The sequence below is a fragment of the Lepidochelys kempii genome, chromosome 14, assembly GCF_965140285.1.
Source record: "Lepidochelys kempii isolate rLepKem1 chromosome 14, rLepKem1.hap1, whole genome shotgun sequence".
NCBI lineage: Eukaryota > Metazoa > Chordata > Testudines > Cheloniidae > Lepidochelys > Lepidochelys kempii.
In genome coordinates, this window is record NC_136393.1 from 751,483 (window position 1) to 770,697 (window position 19,215).

A 19,215-nucleotide genomic window follows, 5' to 3' on the forward strand; every position below is an offset into this window, starting at 1 on the left:
GGGATGCAGCAGCCGGATCGGGTCCTGCCCTGGGCTGGAGGGCGGGCTCTCCGGGATGCAGCAGCCGGATCGGGTCCTGCCTTGGGCTGGAGGGCGGGCTCTCCGGAATGCAGCAGCCGGATCGGGTCCTGCCCTGGGTTGGAGGGCGGGCTCTCCGGGATGCAGCAGCCGGATCGGGTCCTGCCCTGGGCTGGAGGGCGGGCTCTCCGGGATGCAGCAGCCGGATCGGGTCCTGCCCTGGGTTGGAGGGCGGGCTCTCCGGGATTCCTGCCCTGGGCTGGAGGGTGGGCTCTCCGGGATGCAGCAGCCGGATCGGGTCCTGCCCTGGGCTGGAGGGCGGGCTCTCGGGGATGCAGCAGCCGGATCGGGTCCTGCCCTGGGCTGGAGGGCGGGCTCTCGGGGATGCAGCAGCCGGATCGGGTCCTGCCCTGGGTTGGAGGGCGGGCTCTCCGGGATGCAGCAGCCGGATCGGGTCCTGCCCTGGGCTGGAGGGCGGGCTCTCCGGGATTCCTGCCCTGGGCTGGAGGGCGGGCTCTCCGGGATGCAGCAGCCGGATCGGGTCCTGCCCTGGGCTGGAGGGCGGGCTCTCGGGGATGCAGCAGCCGGATCGGGTCCTGCCCTGGGCTGGAGGGCGGGCTCTCCGGGATTCCTGCCCTGGGCTGGAGGGCGGGCTCTCGGGGATGCAGCAGCCGGATCGGGTCCTGCCCTGGGCTGGAGGGCGGGCTCTCCGGGATTCCTGCCCTGGGCTGGAGGGCGGGCTCTCGGGGATGCAGCAGCCGGATCGGGTCCTGCCCTGGGCTGGAGGGCGGGCTCTCCGGGATTCCTGCCCTGGGCTGGAGGGCGGGCTCTCGGGGATGCAGCAGCCGGATCGGGTCCTGCCCTGGGCTGGAGGGCGGGCTCTCGGGGATGCAGCAGCCGGATCGGGTCCTGCCCTGGGCTGGAGGGCGGGCTCTCGGGGATTCCTGCCCTGGGCTGGAGGGCGGGCTCTCCGGGATGCAGCAGCCGGATCGGGTCCTGCCCTGGGCTGGAGGGCGGGCTCTCCGGGATTCCTGCCTTGGGCTGGAGGGCGGGCTCTCCGGGATTCCTGCCCTGGGCTGGAGGGCGGGCTCTCGGGGATGCAGCAGCCGGATCGGGTCCTGCCCTGGGCTGGAGGGCGGGCTCTCGGGGATGCAGCAGCCGGATCGGGTCCTGCCCTGGGCTGGAGGGCGGGCTCTCCGGGATTCCTGCCTTGGGCTGGAGGGCGGGCTCTCCGGGATGCAGCAGCCGGATCGGGTCCTGCCCTGGGTTGGAGGGCGGGCTCTCCGGGATTCCTGCCTTGGGCTGGAGGGCGGGCTCTCGGGGATGCAGCAGCCGGATCGGGTCCTGCCCTGGGCTGGAGGGCGGGCTCTCGGGGATTCCTGCCCTGGGCTGGGCACCCTCGGGCGCGGCCTCCTTGGGGTGAAAGCCCCTGGGGGCGGTTCCGCCCCGGCCCGGCAGGGAGGCGCCAGAGGTGGGGATTGTTGTCACGTGACCGCGCCGGGATGGCGGCGCCCTGGCCCGGCCTATCGCCGCCCTCGGTCGGGTGACGGAGGCGGCGGCGGCGGCGGCGGCCGGAGGCGGCTCCGGGGCGCGGGGTCCTGGACTCGCCCGCGATGCTGAGGAACGGAGCGGCCCAGGCCTCCGGCAGCCCCGCGGCCGCCCCGCGGCCCGTCCGCGTGTGGTGCGACGGATGGTGAGCGGCGCCCCGTGAGCTGGAGACGGCGCCGCGGCCCGGGCTCCCCGGCCGGGCCTGGACCCGCCGCCGCCGCCGCCTCAGCGGGGCCGGCCCGGAGCTCCTGAGGGCCCGGCCGCTCCGCCCCCCTGAGGAGCGGCAGCTCGGGGCGGGCGGCGGAGACGCGACCCGCGCTGCGGGCAGGGGCGGGCCCTGGCCCGGGGCGACGGGAATCGGCCTGTCTCGGGGCGGGGGGCGGCGGCCCCAGGGGTGCGCTGCGACTGGAACGACCTGGGCATCAGATGCGGGGCTGGGGGTGGCTGTCGCCTCTGCAGGACATGGTCTCCGAGGAAGAGCTGGCATCGGGTGGGTAGGGGCAGCCCTGCAGTCATCCCAGCTCTTGGCTGGACTGTGTTTGCTGGTTGTCAAGCAGGGGTGCCCCTTTGGGGTGATGTCAGGGGAGACCAGGACCAGTCTTTTTCAGAATCTTGTCTCTGACAGTAGCCCTACCAGGTGCTCCAAAGGGAGGTGCAGGAATCCATCTCGCAGACAGTTATGAAATAATCTGCTTATAAATTAGGAAGAAATTTCCCCATCAGATGATTTATACCCCAAAGCAGGAGAGTTTATGTCCTTTCTGTATGTATTTAAAGAAAGAGAGACCATAAAACAAGTTATCCTGAGTAATATAACTGGGTGTTTTTGTTAGCCTGTTGCACTCCCTGTCCTGCGTCATTCAGAAGGACTTTGGAACTTAAACTCTTCTGTAAACATCCATCTTCTTGTCAAGGCGATTGTGCAAAGGTTTTGTGTGCTCACCTGAGTTACTCCTTGAATTTCTGGGGTGTGTGTTTAATGGCCCTTGTTTTTAAATGGGCAGGTAGAGCATAGGCAGTTGTTGGATGCAGCACAAATGCATTCCTGTAAGCAGTGACATGAATGTGTGAGCTGGCTAGAATGACCTGGTTTCTGCATGCCATTCTTATCTTTTCTCTTAACCTTCCTTAGTTGTGGAGTTTGATCAGTCCTCTGTGCAGCATTGCTGGGTTTGTGGGTTACTGTGTTCTGGAACCTTCACTTTGAGAATTGCCTCTCTATATCCCCATTTCTCCAGTGCTAGAGAGTTTCAGGAGTCCTCTACCAAGATGTGCTCATAAGAGCTGCATATGTGTCTTCACATGCATCCAAACAGTTGGGTCTGACCATAGAAATGGAATACCATCCCAACATTCCTTCTCTTCTGCAGGGAGCTGTTGATGAAGCTTTGTGCTAGTCTGGAGAACTTTGTTTAGCTTTTTGGCCAGACTTTTATTAGCTGATTTTACTAGTTGTTTTGATAAGAGGTAGCAACCAATGGACCTACTCAGGAATATAAGACATGGTCTCTACTTCAAAGAGTCATTATCTAAAATGACCATTCACCTTCACAGGGGAAGGGAGGGGAGAGGGATACATCTTTTAAACATGATTATAATAATGAATGAATGAATAAATAAATTCTCATTAACTAAATGTGCCTTCCTTTTAACTTGTCTTTGATTTGGCTAATTACTTGTAGTGACTGTAGAAGCAATGGACCTGGAGGAGGGATTTGAAAGAGAAGAGAGTAGGGGTCTTGCAGATGGATTTGGGAAGGGTGTATCCTGGGTGGAGGGGGCAGCATGGACTTCAAGTGTGGGAGAAGCAGACATTGGCAGATTGGAGGATGGGTGTGGGGGTGACATGCTGTTAAGTGAGGAGAGAGTCATGAAAGGTCTTGAAGGCTAGTTGTGGTAGGATCCTGGGCCATTAAAGCATTCTTGGGCAGGGTGGATTGATTTAAACAAGCAGGAAACCTTGATTTAAATCACCAATTGTAATTGTTTGCATTTGTACTACTTAGTTATTTTCCTAATCAAGGTTGATTATCATTGGTTGATAACCATTAAAACATGTTGATTTGTGCTAACCCAGAAGATACATTGTATCTATATACATTACTTATAGCAGCGGTTTTCAACCTTTTTTTTTCATTTGTGGACCCTCAAAAAATTTCAAATGGAGGAGTGGACCTCTTTGGAAATCTTTACATAGTCTGCTGACCCCAGGTTGAAAACCACTGGCTTAGATCAATTCTGTAGTTTAACTTCTTTGCATGCAATTTGTGTGAAGCTGTATTTGGATAGAAACTCAAACTCAATTAAACATTAAACTCGGTTTACGCCCAGCGCGGTAAAAAATCCACCCCCCGAGGGGCGCAGCTCCCAGCGCTGCTGCACTGTCTACACTGGTGCTTTACAGCGCTGAAGCTTGCTGCGCTCAGAGCGGTGTTTTTTCACACCTCTGAGCGAGAAAGTTGCAGCGCTGTAAATTTCCGGTGTAGACAAGCCCTAAGAAACCCCTGCCCACACTGCCTTCCCCCCTGCACTTCCTTTCTTTCCTCCTACAACTAGACCTGAAGAAGAGCTCCATGTAAGCTCAAAAGCTTCTCTCACAAACAGAGGTTGGTGCAATAAAAGATATGACCTCACCCACCATGTCCTTGAGGCTTCAGTGTGCCACCAGCTCCTATGAAATTCTTTTCAGTTGTGGGACATGATAAAATGAGGGAAGGGTCTAAGTCCTCCTTGTCTTGCTTTGATCTTTGGGCACCCAAGCTCTTTATAGAAACACCTTATTTTACCCCAGGGAGTGTGGGAGGGAGGAAATTACTTCTGGATCTCCTCCGAGGTGTCACCAGGGTAACAGGATTCTTCAGTCATGTGGGGAGCAGAGCTGGCTGATGGAACGTAGCCTCTGGTAACATTGGCACTGATTTGCCCTTCGTGTGGTGGAGACACTGTGTGCTCCCTTAATAGCCCTGTTCCTCCAACCAGTTTACTGCAGAGTGATAATATAGCTTTCTGGTCTAGATCAGCTGCATAAAAGTGACTACCAGAGGTTCAGCTGCTTTAACCCTTTGAATCTTTTTTGTGGGGAAGGAGTGAGTGGAAGAGGGTCTTTGATTGCACTGCAGAAGGAGGATCAAATCTCATTGTTATGCAGCTGAGCCCTCTTAATTGTACACTAGGCCTAACACTGGCCTTTTTTCTTTCTAGCTATGATATGGTGCATTATGGCCACTCGAATCAGCTGCGCCAGGCTCGGGCCATGGGAGACTATCTCATTGTGGGAATCCACACGGATGGTAAGAGGCCTTCTCAGTCCTTCATCTCCTGCTGCTGCTGCTGCTAGCGTCAGCCAACAAAATCAGCACTGAGGATGGTGAGCCTGATGCAGAACAAATTCCCAGTTAAAGCTCCTCTAGCAGTAACAGAGCCATCAAAGGAGGGGTATCTCTGGCTAGTCTGAGTGGGATTGTTCTCTTCTTAGTTACCCTTTTGCTTACTGGTAGATAATGTAGATGGGAGATAATTGTCACGCTCTACTCGGCACAGGTGAGGCCTCAGCTGGAGTACTGTGTCCAGTTCTGAATGCCACGCTTTAGGAAAGATGTGGACAAATTGGAGAGAGTCCAGAGGAGGGCAACAGCAATGCTCTCCTAACCTATGAGGAAAATTAAAAAAAAACCACCTCAGTATGTTTAGTCTGGAGAAAAGATGATTGAGGGGGAACCTGATAAGTCTTCATATATGTTAAGGTCTGTTATAAAGAGTACTGTAATCAGCTGTTCTCCTTGTCCAGTGAAGGTAGAACAAGAAGTAATGGACTTAATCTGCAACAAGGGAGATTTAGGCTAATATTAGGGAGAAACTTTCTAACTATAAGGATAGTTAAGCTCTGGAATAGGCTCCCAAGGGGGACTGTGGAATCGCCATCATTGTAGGTTTTTAAGAACAGGTTGGACAAACATCTGTCAGGGATGGCCTAGGTTTACTTGGTCCTGCCTCCATGTGGGGGTCTGCACTTGCTGACTTCTTGAAATCCCTTCCAGCCTTATATTTCTATGATTGACTTCAGAGTCTAGAGCACATGGGATTCTTTCTAGGGTCTGGCCTATATTAGAAAACTTGCACCAGTGTAGGTTATAACAACACCTATCTCTTATCATAGAATTGTAGAATATCAGGGTTGGAAGGGACCTCAGGAGGTCATCTAGTCCAACCCCCTGCTTAAAGCGGGACCAACCCCCAATTTTTGGCCCACATCCCTAAATGGCCACTTCAAGGACTGAACTCACAACCCTGGGTTTAGCAGGCCAATGCTCAAACCACTGAGCTATCCTTCCCCCTTATGTAGTGCTTTTCTTCTTTAGATCTTGAAGCACTTTACAAAGGAGGGCACTTTATCTGCACTTTACAGATAGGAAAACTGAGGCACAGGAAGGGACTTCCCCAAGGTCACCATTAGGCCAGTGACAGAGCAGGAGTAGAGCCTAGGTCTCCTGAGTCCCAATGCTGGGATCTATCCATTGGTCACACTGCCCCCTTTAAACAATTAAAAGTCGTCTAGTCACACGGGTGCAAACCGTCAGCAGAGATACCCTTAAACCAGTTTACTGTACTCCAATAAGTTATTTTAAGCACAGCCTAACTGGTGTACGTGTGTCTATTTGGGATTTGCACCTGTGTGTTCAGATAGATTTTAAATTGATTTCATTACAGTGGCACACGTTTTCCACTATAGACCAGGCCTTGTCTAGGAGTGAGGATCATTCTTGAACCTCTGTTACTGGTATTTGGATTTCCCCAAAACCTTAGTAACTGTCTGTAGGGTGTCTGCCATTCCTGGACTCTAGAGAAATTCATGTGCAGTGAGTTGGTGCCCAAGCCGCATCTCGGAGTGAATCTAATGGGTACAAAGGGAATTCCCTTCCATGGGCTGCCGGGGAGCCAGACCCACTCACTTTCTAGCTGCTGAGAACTGCAGGGTAAGAGCAGGTTGCATTTGAGGCCTCAGATTGGATTTTGGGATGGGATCTTGTTACACACCTACAAAATGGGTCTAAGGTAAAATATATTCAGGCCTGTTATGGAGTCAGACCTCACTCCCACCCTCTAGTCCCTTTTGGGCTGAGCTCCCATACACCAGGCTGTGGTTCTGTGGGCTATCCCCATAATGGGGCCCCCTGGGAACTGAGGCTCCTGAGGGGACTCTTAGGGAATTGGTGGAATTGCCTCTATAGCAGCACTGTGTGTGTGTCTGTAACTGGCTTTGTTTTCTTTGTTATCCAGAGGAGATTGCCAAGCACAAGGGACCACCTGTCTTTACCCAGGAGGAGAGGTACAAAATGGTGCAAGCTATCAAGTGGGTGGATGAGATTGCTCCAAGAGCTCCCTACGTATCCACGCTGGAAACCCTGGACAAGTATAACTGTGACTTCTGTGTGCACGGCAGTAAGTGTTCTGGCTGCTCTGTCAGGGTTGGGTGCTCTGTATAGCTAAGGGGCCAAGTGCAGGGAAGGGCAGGTGGGTTCAGCTCTAGTTCTGCTGCGCTCATTCCCTCTGTCAGATCATTCACTGCTTCTGTGTGAACCCACCCCACCCTCGATGCTATGGCTTCTCCAAGGCACAGTGATGTCAAAGGGGAATATGAAATAACTGAGTTTAACTGGAAATGTGACAGAACAGCAGCAACTCCGGTGTCTCTGCTAGAGATTCAGGGCTTTTCCCTGGCACCAGGGGTCTTTGTTCCTTGCAGTACAGCCTTGTATTCCACCATGTAACAAGGGGAGGATATGGAACTGCTTCATACTAGGGAAGGGGGAGATTTTGAGACATTCTGCTACGCAGGGTCTCCCAGCTCACAGGCCTGCTTGGGACGTAGGCAGGAGCACTGTGGCTGCAGGGGGTTGTGATCACTGCTTCCAGAGCCATGATCAGAAACTACAGAACCCCAGGGTTGGAACCCATTCACTTCCCTGTTCTGTGGGACCTGCACTTTCTGGGTGGGGTGGCCTCTTTTGCTGGAGGACTCGGAAAGAAGCAGGACGGGAATTCTGAGATGACTGAGAGGAACCTCCCCTGGAATTTTACCTCTGTATATGGTATTGGGGAGACTGCTTCTGGAATACTGCGTAGAGGTTTGATGTGCACATTTTTAAAAGGATGTTGAAAAAAAATGAAGAGGGTGCAGCAAAAAGCCACAGAGAGGATTTGAAGACTGTAACAATGCCTTAGGAAATATTTTTGCTGCAGAGGGTTACTTATGTGATTAGGCTAGCCTAACCCAGGTGCCATGTGTGACTTGTCTGTCCTTCTAGGCACATGGGAGAGTGTAGGGAGCAATGCCTGAGTTAACTCTGCAGTGAAGATTCCTTACAGGCAGAGACTTACAGAGCTCAATCTGTTCAGCTTCTCAAAAAGAAGATCAAGAGGTGACTTGATCTCAGTGTATCAGTAACTTAATAGGGAGAAAATGCTAGGTACCAAAGGGCTTTTTAATCTAACAGAGACGGGCAGAACGAGAACCAGTGGCTGGCAGCTAAACCCAGACACATTCAAGTGAGAGAAAGCACACATTTTTGACAGTGAGGGTGATTTAACCATTGGAACAAACTACCATGGGATGTGAATTTGCAATCTGTTGATGACTTCAAATCAAGACTGGATGCCTTTCTGAAAGACATGCTTTAGGTAGACACAAGTTATTGGGCTCAGTATAGGGGTAACTGGATGAAATTCTATGGACTGTGTTATACAGAAGGTTAGACTAAATGATTTTTAGAATCTATTAATCTGCTTTCCTCCCAGGTCAGGGAAGAGTGGCAAACTCCCAACTGTTCCGTGGCATGGAAGCGGTTGGTTGTGTGTACACCATGATTTAGAGCAGAAGCATGAAGCTTTTGCTCCTGTTCTGACTTGTGTGCTGGTCACACTCAGCCATTGTGTTTCCCACTTCCCCAGCAGCTCATTCGATTTGCACAGGGCGTAGAAGGGGATGGTGCTCTAATGCTTCTGTCTCTCTGTAGATGACATCACACTAACTGTAGATGGCAAGGACACCTATGAAGAGGTGAAGGCAGCTGGGAGATACAGGTAACCCTTTGCCACTCCTGTTCTTGTCCTGTTCTAATCAGACCTGCTGGGAATTCCTGTTTAAGCCAGAGGGTGTGGAGCTCAGCTGAAATGCTGGTGTCTTCAAGCTGCATCTTCATCTTGTCTTTATTAGCTGTGGTGTGTCCCTGCTGCTTTAGTTACCCTTACTCGTGTGGCCTCCAGGAGGCACTGCAGGCAACAGCTGGCTGGCCCCCCATCCTATAGATAGCACGGGGCTGTTCCTGTCACCAGGGAGCTGTAAGGCATGTGGCACTGAAGTCATGGACTGCAGACAGCAGTGCTGGGGAGTTGCACAAGGTGTGTCTTCACAGGAGCTGCACACGCTGAGTGGTGAGCAAAGGGAGCAGGGAGGTGCAGACACTCAGATAGGCAAATGTTCCTTTCCATGTGACATGCTACATGGGGGAAAGGGCCTCTCCCACCCTCAGCCCCTGGTTTGGCAAGTTTCGTTCATGTTCCTGCAGATTGAGGGGACCGCTGCTTCTACATCCTTTGGTTATCCTTGGTTTGTTTTCTTGCAGGGAATGTAATCGCACCCAGGGAGTGTCCACTACTGATCTGGTTGGTCGCATGTTGCTTATGACCAAGGCTCACCACAGCAACATAGTGAGTCAGACAGCTTGGGGTTGGGGCATTTCCCAGCATCTTTGCTTAGCCAATTCCTCATGAGTCACCTTTCTCCTGAATGGCAGAGCTGAGCTCCTGGGTCTGTTGTACAGAATGTTGATGGGTTTTGCAAGATACAAGTGGGCAGGGCTGGCTGAATCCCCTGCTTATCTTTGCTCAGACCTCCGTGAAGTAGGGCCACCTGAGAGGGTAGCAGCTGACGCTCTGTTTTGGTCTGCAGGGGACTCCAGGCTTGGTCCCTCAGCACCAAGAGGCAGCATGGAGGGGAACACACGCCTCTTTCCAGTGACCTCTTTGAGTGAATGACAATCTCTGCAGAGACACCATCCTATTCTTGGCTGTAGAACAGGATGCTCTGGAGATTCCAGGAGGAAACTGCCCCTTTGGAGCCTATGGTTATTGCTGGGTGTTGCCATGTATGGGCAAGTTCAGGGTCAGATGCTGAGCCAAGCTCTCTCTGGCTTTTGAGCCAGGTCACAAGGTTTGAGTATTAAATGCTGATAAATCAATTTATGCAGGATTGGCATCTGGTGTCTAGGCTCCCCTATGCTTTTGCTAGCAGGAGCTTGTTTTGGGCTGAGAGATCCACTTCAGAATCAGCATTCTGAGTCTCCTCTTCCTCTGTGCAGGATGAAGACCTGGATTACCGGAAGCACAAGGATAACTTTGGGAAGGTGAGTGTGTGGGTTCCAGGCAGTGGGGAGCCAGCACTTGGTGGTGGCACATGTGGACCAGTTAAGGAGGATTCTACATGTGCTTTACAGTCTGCAGTATAAGGTGGTCTTTCTGCCCAGTGATGATCAAAGCAAACCCCCTGCCAGGCTTATAAAATCTCTGCAGTAGCCTCTGGAGTGGGCCTAGGAAGCTGGGCGGACTGAGCTGTGATTGTAAACACAGCAGAGGTCTGCAGTACTCATTGAGCACCTTGCTGCATCTCTTTCCTGCTCATAAATTTCATTTTTGCCACCTTTCCATGGTTCCCAGGACCTTTCTCTTGAGCTGTGTTCCCACCAAGGACACACACTGCTAAATGATGTTCCTTTTAAACTAAGTTTGCCCAGAAGAGATTGGGTGTGAGGCATGCTATACTTAAGTGCACAAATTCAATTTCGTCCTTTATTGGTGCACCCAGATTACATGTACAATCATAGTGACTTTTGTACTCAGTTCAGAAAAACAGGGACCCACAAGTCCAACCTTCAATCAGCAAAATGCTCCTGACGCTACAGCTATATTCAGCCTGTCACACTGACATTTCTCTGGCTATTTCTGATGAAGAAACTGGTCCGGCCCCCTGGGTTTGTGAAAATGTGGGGTATGTTTTCAGATCCCCACATTCCTGGCTCTGCAGCTGGAACATTGCCCAGAAGAACTTGCTCCCATGCTCTGGATTTTACCTTGTCCATCTTCTGGATAGACTGTTTTTTGTTGTTTTAAACTTTGTGCTCTTCCAGAGTCTTTGAGGTATCCCCTGCTTCACAACTAGTCACTGGCCGTAGGATTTGGGGGGCTTCATGCTCCCTGAAAGCATCTTGAGACATGCAGGCACCCTACTGATTCATTACATAACATCCCTTCTGGGGGGAATGTTGTCCCTGGGGAACGTCCCTATTCTTAGCTGAGTTCTCTTCATACTTTTGGCATCGGGTTTCCAAAGTAAATGCAAAGGAGCTGGTGATTAAATCTACTGCTGTTTCACAGTCCTGCCACACAGCGGGGCTAAAACCCTGTCCTCCTGAATTGTGCTCACATTGGACTTGGTGAGCCGCAGGACATTTTGCTGTTTGGTTTATTGGTTTTGGATGCTCTCATTTTAATAATTGATTTAAAATCCTGTCTTGCCTGATGAAAGAGTGGGTGAGTGGGGGGCTTTGTGGTAGGCGGGGCTAGGGCAAGCCCTGTTCCGTTTCATAGCATCATAGGACTGGAAGGGACCTTGAGAGGTCATCGAGTCCAGTCCCCTGCCTCATGGCAGGACTAAGTATTATTTAGACCATCCCTGACAGGTGTTTGTCTAACCTGCTCTTAAAAATCTCCAGTGATGGAGATTCCTCATCCTCCCTAGGCAATTTATTCCAGTGCTTAACCGCCCTGACAGGAAGTTTTCTCTAATGTCCAACCTAAACCTCCCTTGCAGCAATTTAAGCCCATTGCTTCTTGTTCTATCCTCAGAGGTTAAGAAAAACAATTTTTCTCCCTCCTCCTTGTAACAGGCTTTACATATTTGAAAACTGTTATCATGTCCCCCCTCAGTCTTCTCTTTTCCAGACTGAACAAATCCAGTTTTTTCAACCTTCCCTCATAGGTCATGTTTTCTAGACCTTTAATCATTTTTGTCTCTCTTCTCTGGACTTTCTCCAATTTGTCTACATCCTGAAAAGTGGCACCCAGAATTGGACAGAGTACTCCAGTTGGGGCCAAATCAGTGCGGAGCAGAACGGAAGAATTACTTCTCGTTTCTTGCTTACAATATTCCTGCTAATGCACCCCAAAATGATGTTTGCTTTTTTTGAAACAGTGTCACGCTGCTGACTCATAGTTAGCTTGTGATCCACTGTGACCCCCAGATCCCTTTCCACAGTACTCCTTCCTAGGCAGTGATTTCCCATTTTGTATGTGTGCAACTGATTGTTCCTTCCCAAGTGGAGTTCTTTGCCTTTTTTCTTATTGAATTTCATCCTTTTTACTTCAGACCATTTCTCCAGTTTGTCCAGATCATTTTGAATTTTAATCCTATCCTCCAAAACACTTGCAACCCTTCCCAGCTTGGTTTATCTTTGCCTGCTAAATTAATATACCAGGCTTAGGCTGCCCTGTTGCTCTTTCTCCTCCCCCTGTTTTCTTTCCAGCATCTCCTTATGAGGCTCTTGGTGGAGCTCAAAGACTAGCTAGCAGAGATGAGTCAGAAGTGCCGTTGTGTGACTATGGGGAGGTGGTCACGCCTGAATACTGAATCCCAGGAACTAAGCAATGCAAGCTACTGCTAGCCAGGTTTCCTGCTTGGCTTTTTACTAGCATCTTCCTCCTATAGCCCTACCCTTCAGCTGTCTCTTGGGCTACTTATGTGATACCCATATCCCATTTGAACCTGCTTTGTGCTATTGGGACTGAAACATTGTTGTCCTTTGCTTAGGGCCCTAAAGGTCACAGCCCCTGGACTGGAGTCTCTCAGTTCCTGCAGACATCCCAAAAGATCATCCAATTTGCATCTGGGAAGGAGCCGCAGCCAGGAGACACCATCATCTATGTGGCTGGAGCCTTTGACCTGTTCCGTATCCTTAGAGATTCTGCTGCCTAGACAGGAATGGGTAGGGAAGGCTGTGATCTCTGTCTCTCTTACATTTGTCCACTGAAGCAGAGGATTAGGACTGTGCACTGCCTCTTCCTTTTCTCTCTGGAGAGAAGGAGGGGAAGGAACAGTGCTCTTCAACTGATGGCTTTTTGTCCTGTCACAGGGAAATGGGCTTGAGAAAACAGCTGCAGCTCCATTTAAGTGATGGATTTACAGCTAACAGGGCTTGAGGAGTGAAGATGGTTGGACCTTCCGAGATCTCCTTTATTCCCCTCTTAAAAGCCACCTGTCACAGTGACCAAGTGAAACTGTTCAGGGAGTGCTGAATGCAGCATGCAGTAGGGTCAGCCAATGCTGTGGATCAGCCTGTGAGAATATTTTTCTTTCCCTGTTTGTCCCAGTCTCCAGGGCTGGGCCAGTCTCCACAGAGCTCCTAAAGCCGTTAGAAATTTTTGGAAGAGGCTGAATAAATCAGATTAACACAATTAATGGCTGGGAAGGTGTTTGGGTTGGTGCCTAGAGTTCATGGGATGGGGAAAGAGGGCAGATGCCAATGGCACAAGGGCAGCAAATAACAAAAATAAAAAAAATCTCATACTGCAGCTTCTTAGCATCACTCTCCTCCTGTGCCACCCCCGCCCCCCCCCCCAAGCTGTGATGCTGGTCCCACATCCTTAACAGAAGCCATAGACATTGGGCACGTGGATTTCCTGGAGAAGGTACACCTGCTGGCCGAGAGACCCTACATCATTGTTGGGCTGCACTTTGATCAGGTCAGTATGGAGTGCTGCTTAAAGTCCTGGCAGAGAGCTGTCCTGGTGGCCAGGTCCTCTGTGTGGGCTCAGAGCAGTAGGGATGCCTGTTTCATCCTTGCTGGGGGCCATGCACTCTGAGCCAGACAGATTGTTGTCTGGAAGCCCTCAGGAGAGAGTCACAGTCCTGCACAGTGGGAGAATGCATTTCATGTAGGGAGGGACAGAGGGAAATGGTGGAGGGGTCATCTCTTGCCCTAATGGTAACTGCTGTGCTTTGCCCGTAGGAAGTGAATCGCTACAAAGGGAAGAACTATCCCATCATGAACATCCACGAGAGAACTCTTAGCGTCCTGGCATGCAGAGTGAGTGCCTGGCTAGAGTTCTGCTTCTTGAATTAAACACTGCTGTCCTGTTCTACAGCCAAAGTGCCTTGGGCTAGGGTTGGTAAATTGACTAATATTGTTGATGTCAAACATGGTAAGATGTTTTAAAGCACTGATTTATTAGAACAATAACAAAAGAGTAAGACTTTATGGCCTCCAATAGGCTTAGCTTTAGACAGATGCATATGCCTAATTACAAAAATCAAGTTACCTAAGTTATTTTGACTCAGAAAAACATGAAATACAATGGTATGAAGCTGTTAAAAATGAAAGCATGGCACCACGATGCAATCAAAATAGGAGGGCTCTGCTCCCATCAGGGTATTCCTGCTGGAATATTTGACTGTATTGAAACATGGTCAAATAATAGGTAGTAACTGACCAGTCAGGTGACTTAAACTGACCGGCTTGCTAAGCCTATGTTGGACTACCTTCTCATAAGATGCCTGATGAGCTAAGTAGGGGCAGGCTCGGTCAGTGCCAGACCACTTGAACATCTAAGTGTTGTGGAAGCCGGTGTTGGCATTCAGGTAGTTGGCACAAGTTCTGTCAAGGCACTATTGAATCAGTTTCAGAGTAGCAGCCGTGTTAGTCTGTATTCGCAAAAAGAAAAGGAGGACTTGTGGCACCTTAGAGACTAACCAATTTATTTGAGCATGAGCTTTTGTGAGCTACAGCTCACTTCCTCGGATGCAGTGAGCTGTAGCTCACGAAAGCTTATGCTCAAATAAATTGGTTAGTCTCTAAGGTGCCACAAGTCCTCCTTTTCTTTTTACTGAATCAGTGCTTCAGCTTAATGCTATAAAGATAAAACCAAGGCTACGATCAGTTATCATTAAAGATCCCATGGCGAAGAGTCGGGATGTTAACCGCAGTGTCCTAGACACGCGTCGTTGTGCACTGTAGAAAGGTTGCTGTATACTTTCGAAGCAGTGCTGCACTTTGCACTGGTTGAAAGGATTCCTGTAGCACTCTAGGAATCTCTGATTAAAGGAGCTCCAGAAATACTTTTCTTTGGGTCATTCAGCTGTGGGTGTGCTGTGTGCATACAACCAGAATTAATGTAGAGAACATGTTTATTTGCTCTTAGCTTCGATCCTTTAACACTTAGTTCATATAGCACAAGCAGGGCGCAGTTCTCCAGCAGCAAGAAGCTGAAGTACTATCCTCCTATCAGGTTCCTGGTGTCAGCCACTGTGGTGCAAACTCATTGCATATTGGCTTCACCACTAGCCTATTGCTACCTGGAGAACTATAGCGAGGCTCAGGCTCTTTAGAGGAGAGAAGGATCTTGTATTGTGTTCACTGGCTGTGGAGCCCTCTTTCCAAATACTGCAGTTCCCCTATTCAGATCCCCAAACACACACAACTGAGCAGCTGGACTGCTATTGGGGGATGGGCCAGACTCTGCTTTCTTGGGTCTGGAATCATGCTTGGCTTCTCCTTCTTCAGTATGTGTCCGAGGTGGTGATTGGTGCCCCGTATGCAGTTACTGCCGATCTGCTGGATCACTTCAAGGTGAGTGCCAACTCCTGTTTCATTCTTGGCTGCGTGTGTGTGTGTGCATGTGAGGTGCTACTTGCTGGACTGTGTCTCTGCATGCTGAGGGTGGAGCAGGGTGGGCAGAGCTAAGGACTCTGTTGGCTAAGGTACGCTGTGGCATTGGGAAGCACTTAGGTGGTGGGGAGTTGGCACAACACCAACCAATGTGTAAATGTCTCCTCTCGTGACTCTGTGGTGCTTTTGTCAACCTTTATGGGGTGAGCTGTTGGCTTTGGTGCTTTGCCAGGCTGCCCCTGCAGTGGGCATAGAGTTTGGGGCAAGTCCCCATCTGGTTCCAGTAGTGCTGACATGGAGAAGTGGCGCTTTCAGAAAAGAATTTATATAGTGACCATGTGCTCATCTCTCCAGGTGGAACTTGTGTGTCATGGGCTGACAGAGGTGGTGCCAGATAAGGATGGTTCCGATCCATACCAGGTGAGCCTCCAGAAGCTGCCACTGACCCCATTTATGCTGAATATGGCATGGCTCCAGTGATACTCCACAGCTGAGTGTGCAGGCTGCATTGTGCATCACCCAAACAAGTTCCTGGCAGGAGACTCTGGCTTCTGTCCTCCCCTGACGTAGCTGTAGCATCAGAACCGGCAGAACACCCAGAATGGTTCCTTTCCATTAGTCATTGTTTTGTTCTGACTTTTTTTGTTGCCTTTATGGTAGAGTAGAAAATCCTCTAATCTCAGCTCTGCTACGCCAGCCTTGGGCAGCCAACCTGTGGAGGGCCCAGCTCACTTTCTGCCTTTTTACCCATGCAGCTTGTGGGCTTTCAGCAGAGATTTTCTTTGCTTCCTAAGAGAGGATTCTACATCTTGTGCCAAGCTAGGGGCCCTCAGGACCTGCCTTGGATTCTGCTCATTGTTCAGTCACTGGGCTTTAAGTCCAAAGACCTTGATGTTCTTCCCATCTTAGCCTGCTGTGTTTGTTTGCAGGAGCCCAAGAGACGTGGCATTTTCCAGCTGGTGGACAGTGGCAGCAACCTCACTACAGACCTGATTGTGCAAAGAATCATTAAGAACAGGTTGGCACCTCCAGGTTCTTTTGCTCACGTTTAGCCCTGGATTGATCCCATAACCAGCATTAGGACAAACCGTAGTGAACAGACAGGAGGAGGAAGGTTTTGTGGTTAAAGCACAGAACTGGGAGTTAGGAGACCTGGCTTCTGTTCCCAGCTCTGCCACAGCCTTATTTTGTAACTTAGAGAAAGTCACTTAGGGCCTGATTTCTAAAACTGTACATGAAAATGAGTAGCTAGACTGTCCATTTACATGCATGCTCACTTATGTAACTCTGCAGCTGAGCACACAAATGTACATACCTTACCTCATCTCTAAAATGAATGTAGTTCCTACCTCCCAGTGAGGCTTTAACTCATTCAGTCTTAAAGCACTTTAGTGCCCTCTGTTTGAGTTTCTCACAGGAGCCTGTGTTTTACTTATTTACTCTTCTTATTAAATGTGGAGAGGTAGGAATTCCCCTGCTGTGGGGAACCCATGATGCTGTCACCTCTGGCCAGCTGTTGGCATTTTCCCTTTCAAGCCTAAGCCTTTCATGTCCAAGGACCTTGGCTAGGGTCATTAGAAAATCCTAGTTTGGTACTTTTGGCAAAGTGAGCCACCTGTTTTAGGAGGGGCTAAGACTGGAATGGGGCTGAGCAGCACTGAGGCTTTGCCAGAGCTGTGTATGGATTTCAGGATCATCTTTGTGAGCAGTATCACAGACCTGGTTATTTTACCATTTCATTAGGTGTGTGTGTCCTGGATCTGCCCCTTTCCTTTGTACTGCACATGAGCATGTCTTTGGTGTATGCTGCACATCCTAGAATCTCTCAGCTTTCATGACTTGGCAGGGACAGAGGCTGGGAAGGGGAAGGGCAAACAGCTTACTGCAATCTAAGTTGTGGTGCCTTTGCCCGCACTGCGTAATGTGAACTATTTGCTCGGCTGAGTTAGGGCTGTGGCTCTGCAGGGGGCTTACAGTAAAGCTTCTGAAGTGCCAGCTGGTCAAGAGAAGGGCTGTGGGCCCCCTTATTTCAGGCTGGGCAAAGGCTGCTGGGAATATTGGTGGATGGGAGAGTGGGAATTTCATGGAATCTCCTGCTTGTTGCAGGTTGGAGTTTGAAGCCAGGAACCAGAAGAAAGAAGCAAAAGAGCTGGCTGTGCTGGAGGCCATGAAGAAAACGGAGGAAGAGGAGCATAAGAAAGGCCTGCAGGGCTAGGATGATTGAGAACAAGTGTGTGGAGGGGAGAGCCCATCAGTGTTCTCTCTTCTGGAGAAGCAAATCAAGCCTTTCTAGGGCATATCCTAGGCAAGGACAGTGCTGCTGGCCCCAACAAGGCATCTATCTTCTCGCACATTCTTCCCCCTTCAGATCCTACTGCAGGTTATGCAGAGATGACCAGCTGGGATGCTGCTTTGTAGTTTTCTCTTAATCAGCCCCAGCCACCTCCTTTCCGAGGAGGAGATTTGTTTTCCCCCTTTAAAGGAAGTTTTAATTCTAATGAATGTTTGAACATGTTGTGGTTTTACCTTCTGCCAGCTCTGGCTTCTGACACGTGGGAAGTGCTGTGCCCTCCGCAGGAGTCTGCTCCCCTTGGTGTGGGATTTTGGTTGGTTGTGCTGTTAGGAGTCTGTCTGCTTCAGATCATCCTTTCAGTTTTTCTGCTATCAACAAGAATTTTACAGACTGAAGAGTCTACTCCTGCCCAAACCCTTGATCTTGACTTCTGAGCACCTAGCATTTGTAGTGAGAGCTTGTGGGTGCTTAGCGTCTGAGAGAATGATTCAGGCCTTTACCCTGTAGCAGTGTCCCTCACTGTTGATGCAGAGCATCAGCTGCTGTCTTTGGGAGACAAACTCCAGCTAAGGTGTGTGCTGAGCTACTTGCTCTGTACATGGACAGGTGCTGGGAACAGGCCAGTCCCTTATGAAGTGCTCAGAGCTGCTTCTCCTCCTTTGGTACTGGTTCAAACACCTTGGGGAAAGGCTCTGTGGTGCCTGTGGCTGGTGCTAATGCGTTGCCAGCTTCCACACTGAGAAACAGTGGCTTGGTGACCTGGGAAAGAGCGGTGGGGTGGGGTGGGGTGGGCAGTGCAGCTAGCAGGAGCATGGGGGCAGGTCTCTGTGCCAATAGTTCCCCAAAGGGAAGCTGGGAGGCTGTGAGCTGCACTAAGCAGGTGCTTTCCCTGGGCCCCTCTTCCTACAGCAGCAAGAGTGTGGACTTTAGCCCTCCCTACACACCACACCAGGCTTTCTCCTTGCCCTTGCTGCCCGTTACAGCTGGTGGGCTGCTGTCTCCCCTGTATCCTAACCAGGGAGCGGGCCGTCCGCTTGCCCCTGCATGTGAATGGGAGCGCTGCACCATGGCTGGAGAGTAGCAGGGCGCTGGGTCTCACCTTGGGGGGGCTGCACAGTGCTTCCCACCTGGTCATTTTCTGTCTGTTGCTGTTGTACGTTTGGTGGAAGTTAATAAACTCATTGAGCTGTTTGGGTGTATGAGTGGCCCCGTGTGGGAGCAGGGCAGGGGGTAGGCTGGAACAGTGAGCCAGTGCCTGACCGGCCCGCCTAGGCCCCGGCTCCCGGCAGTCCAGAGAGCCCTGTGCTGGGCGAGGGATGCGCCGCTCCCCAGCCGGCCTGGGCAGACCCTGCAGCCTCTGGCCCGCGGCAGCGAACTCGGAAAAGTTCCTGGGGCCGGGCCCATGGGGCTCTGCCTTGGCTTCTGGGGCACTGCGCAGCCCACCACCACAGTCGCCTCATCCAGCGGGAGCTGTACAAGCAGGCAAAGCGGGAGCTGGGCACGGTGCGGATCCTGCTGCTGGGTGAGGATGTGGGACGCCCTGGGCCCCGCTCCCCAGCTCTCGGGGCTGCGCCCCCCAGGGCCTGGCTACATTCCAGTCTCTTTCCCTACCCTCCTGGCTCACTGCGGCTCCTCTTCTCC

At 51.1% G+C, this 19,215-nt stretch overlaps 1 protein-coding gene across 4 annotated transcripts; it reads left to right on the forward strand.

Annotated features, from left to right (window-relative positions):
• The first annotated feature begins 1,347 nt into the window (after positions 1 to 1,347).
• Positions 1,348 to 18,765, forward strand: PCYT2 (phosphate cytidylyltransferase 2, ethanolamine). Of its 4 annotated transcripts, none has more exons than XM_073311642.2 (13): positions 1,348 to 1,489; positions 4,768 to 4,856; positions 6,844 to 7,005; positions 8,580 to 8,646; positions 9,189 to 9,273; positions 9,924 to 9,968; positions 12,428 to 12,566; positions 13,277 to 13,359; positions 13,626 to 13,703; positions 15,177 to 15,242; positions 15,636 to 15,701; positions 16,211 to 16,299; positions 17,388 to 18,765. In XM_073311642.2, exons 2-13 carry the CDS (start codon positions 4,775 to 4,777, stop codon positions 17,494 to 17,496), a joined length of 1,071 nt encoding a protein of 356 aa, XP_073167743.2. In that variant the 5' UTR covers positions 1,348 to 1,489; positions 4,768 to 4,774; the 3' UTR covers positions 17,497 to 18,765. The 4 variants fall into 4 exon arrangements, with proteins under 4 accessions (XP_073167743.2, XP_073167744.2, XP_073167745.2 ...); XM_073311643.2 differs by lacking the exon at positions 1,348 to 1,489 and adding an exon at positions 1,527 to 1,711; XM_073311644.2 differs by lacking the exon at positions 1,348 to 1,489 and adding an exon at positions 1,922 to 2,056.
• The last annotated feature ends 450 nt before the right edge of the window (positions 18,766 to 19,215 follow it).

Coding starts and splice junctions, on each gene's coding strand:
- PCYT2 (XM_073311643.2), top strand. CDS start 1,632: ATGCTGAGGAACGGAGCGGCCCAGGCCTCCGGCAGCCCCGCGGCCGCC. Junction 1,712..4,767: donor CGCGTGTGGTGCGACGGATG/GTGAGCGGCGCC, acceptor TTTTCTTTCTAG/CTATGATATGGTGCATTATG. Junction 15,702..16,210: donor ATGGTTCCGATCCATACCAG/GTGAGCCTCCAG, acceptor GTTTGTTTGCAG/GAGCCCAAGAGACGTGGCAT.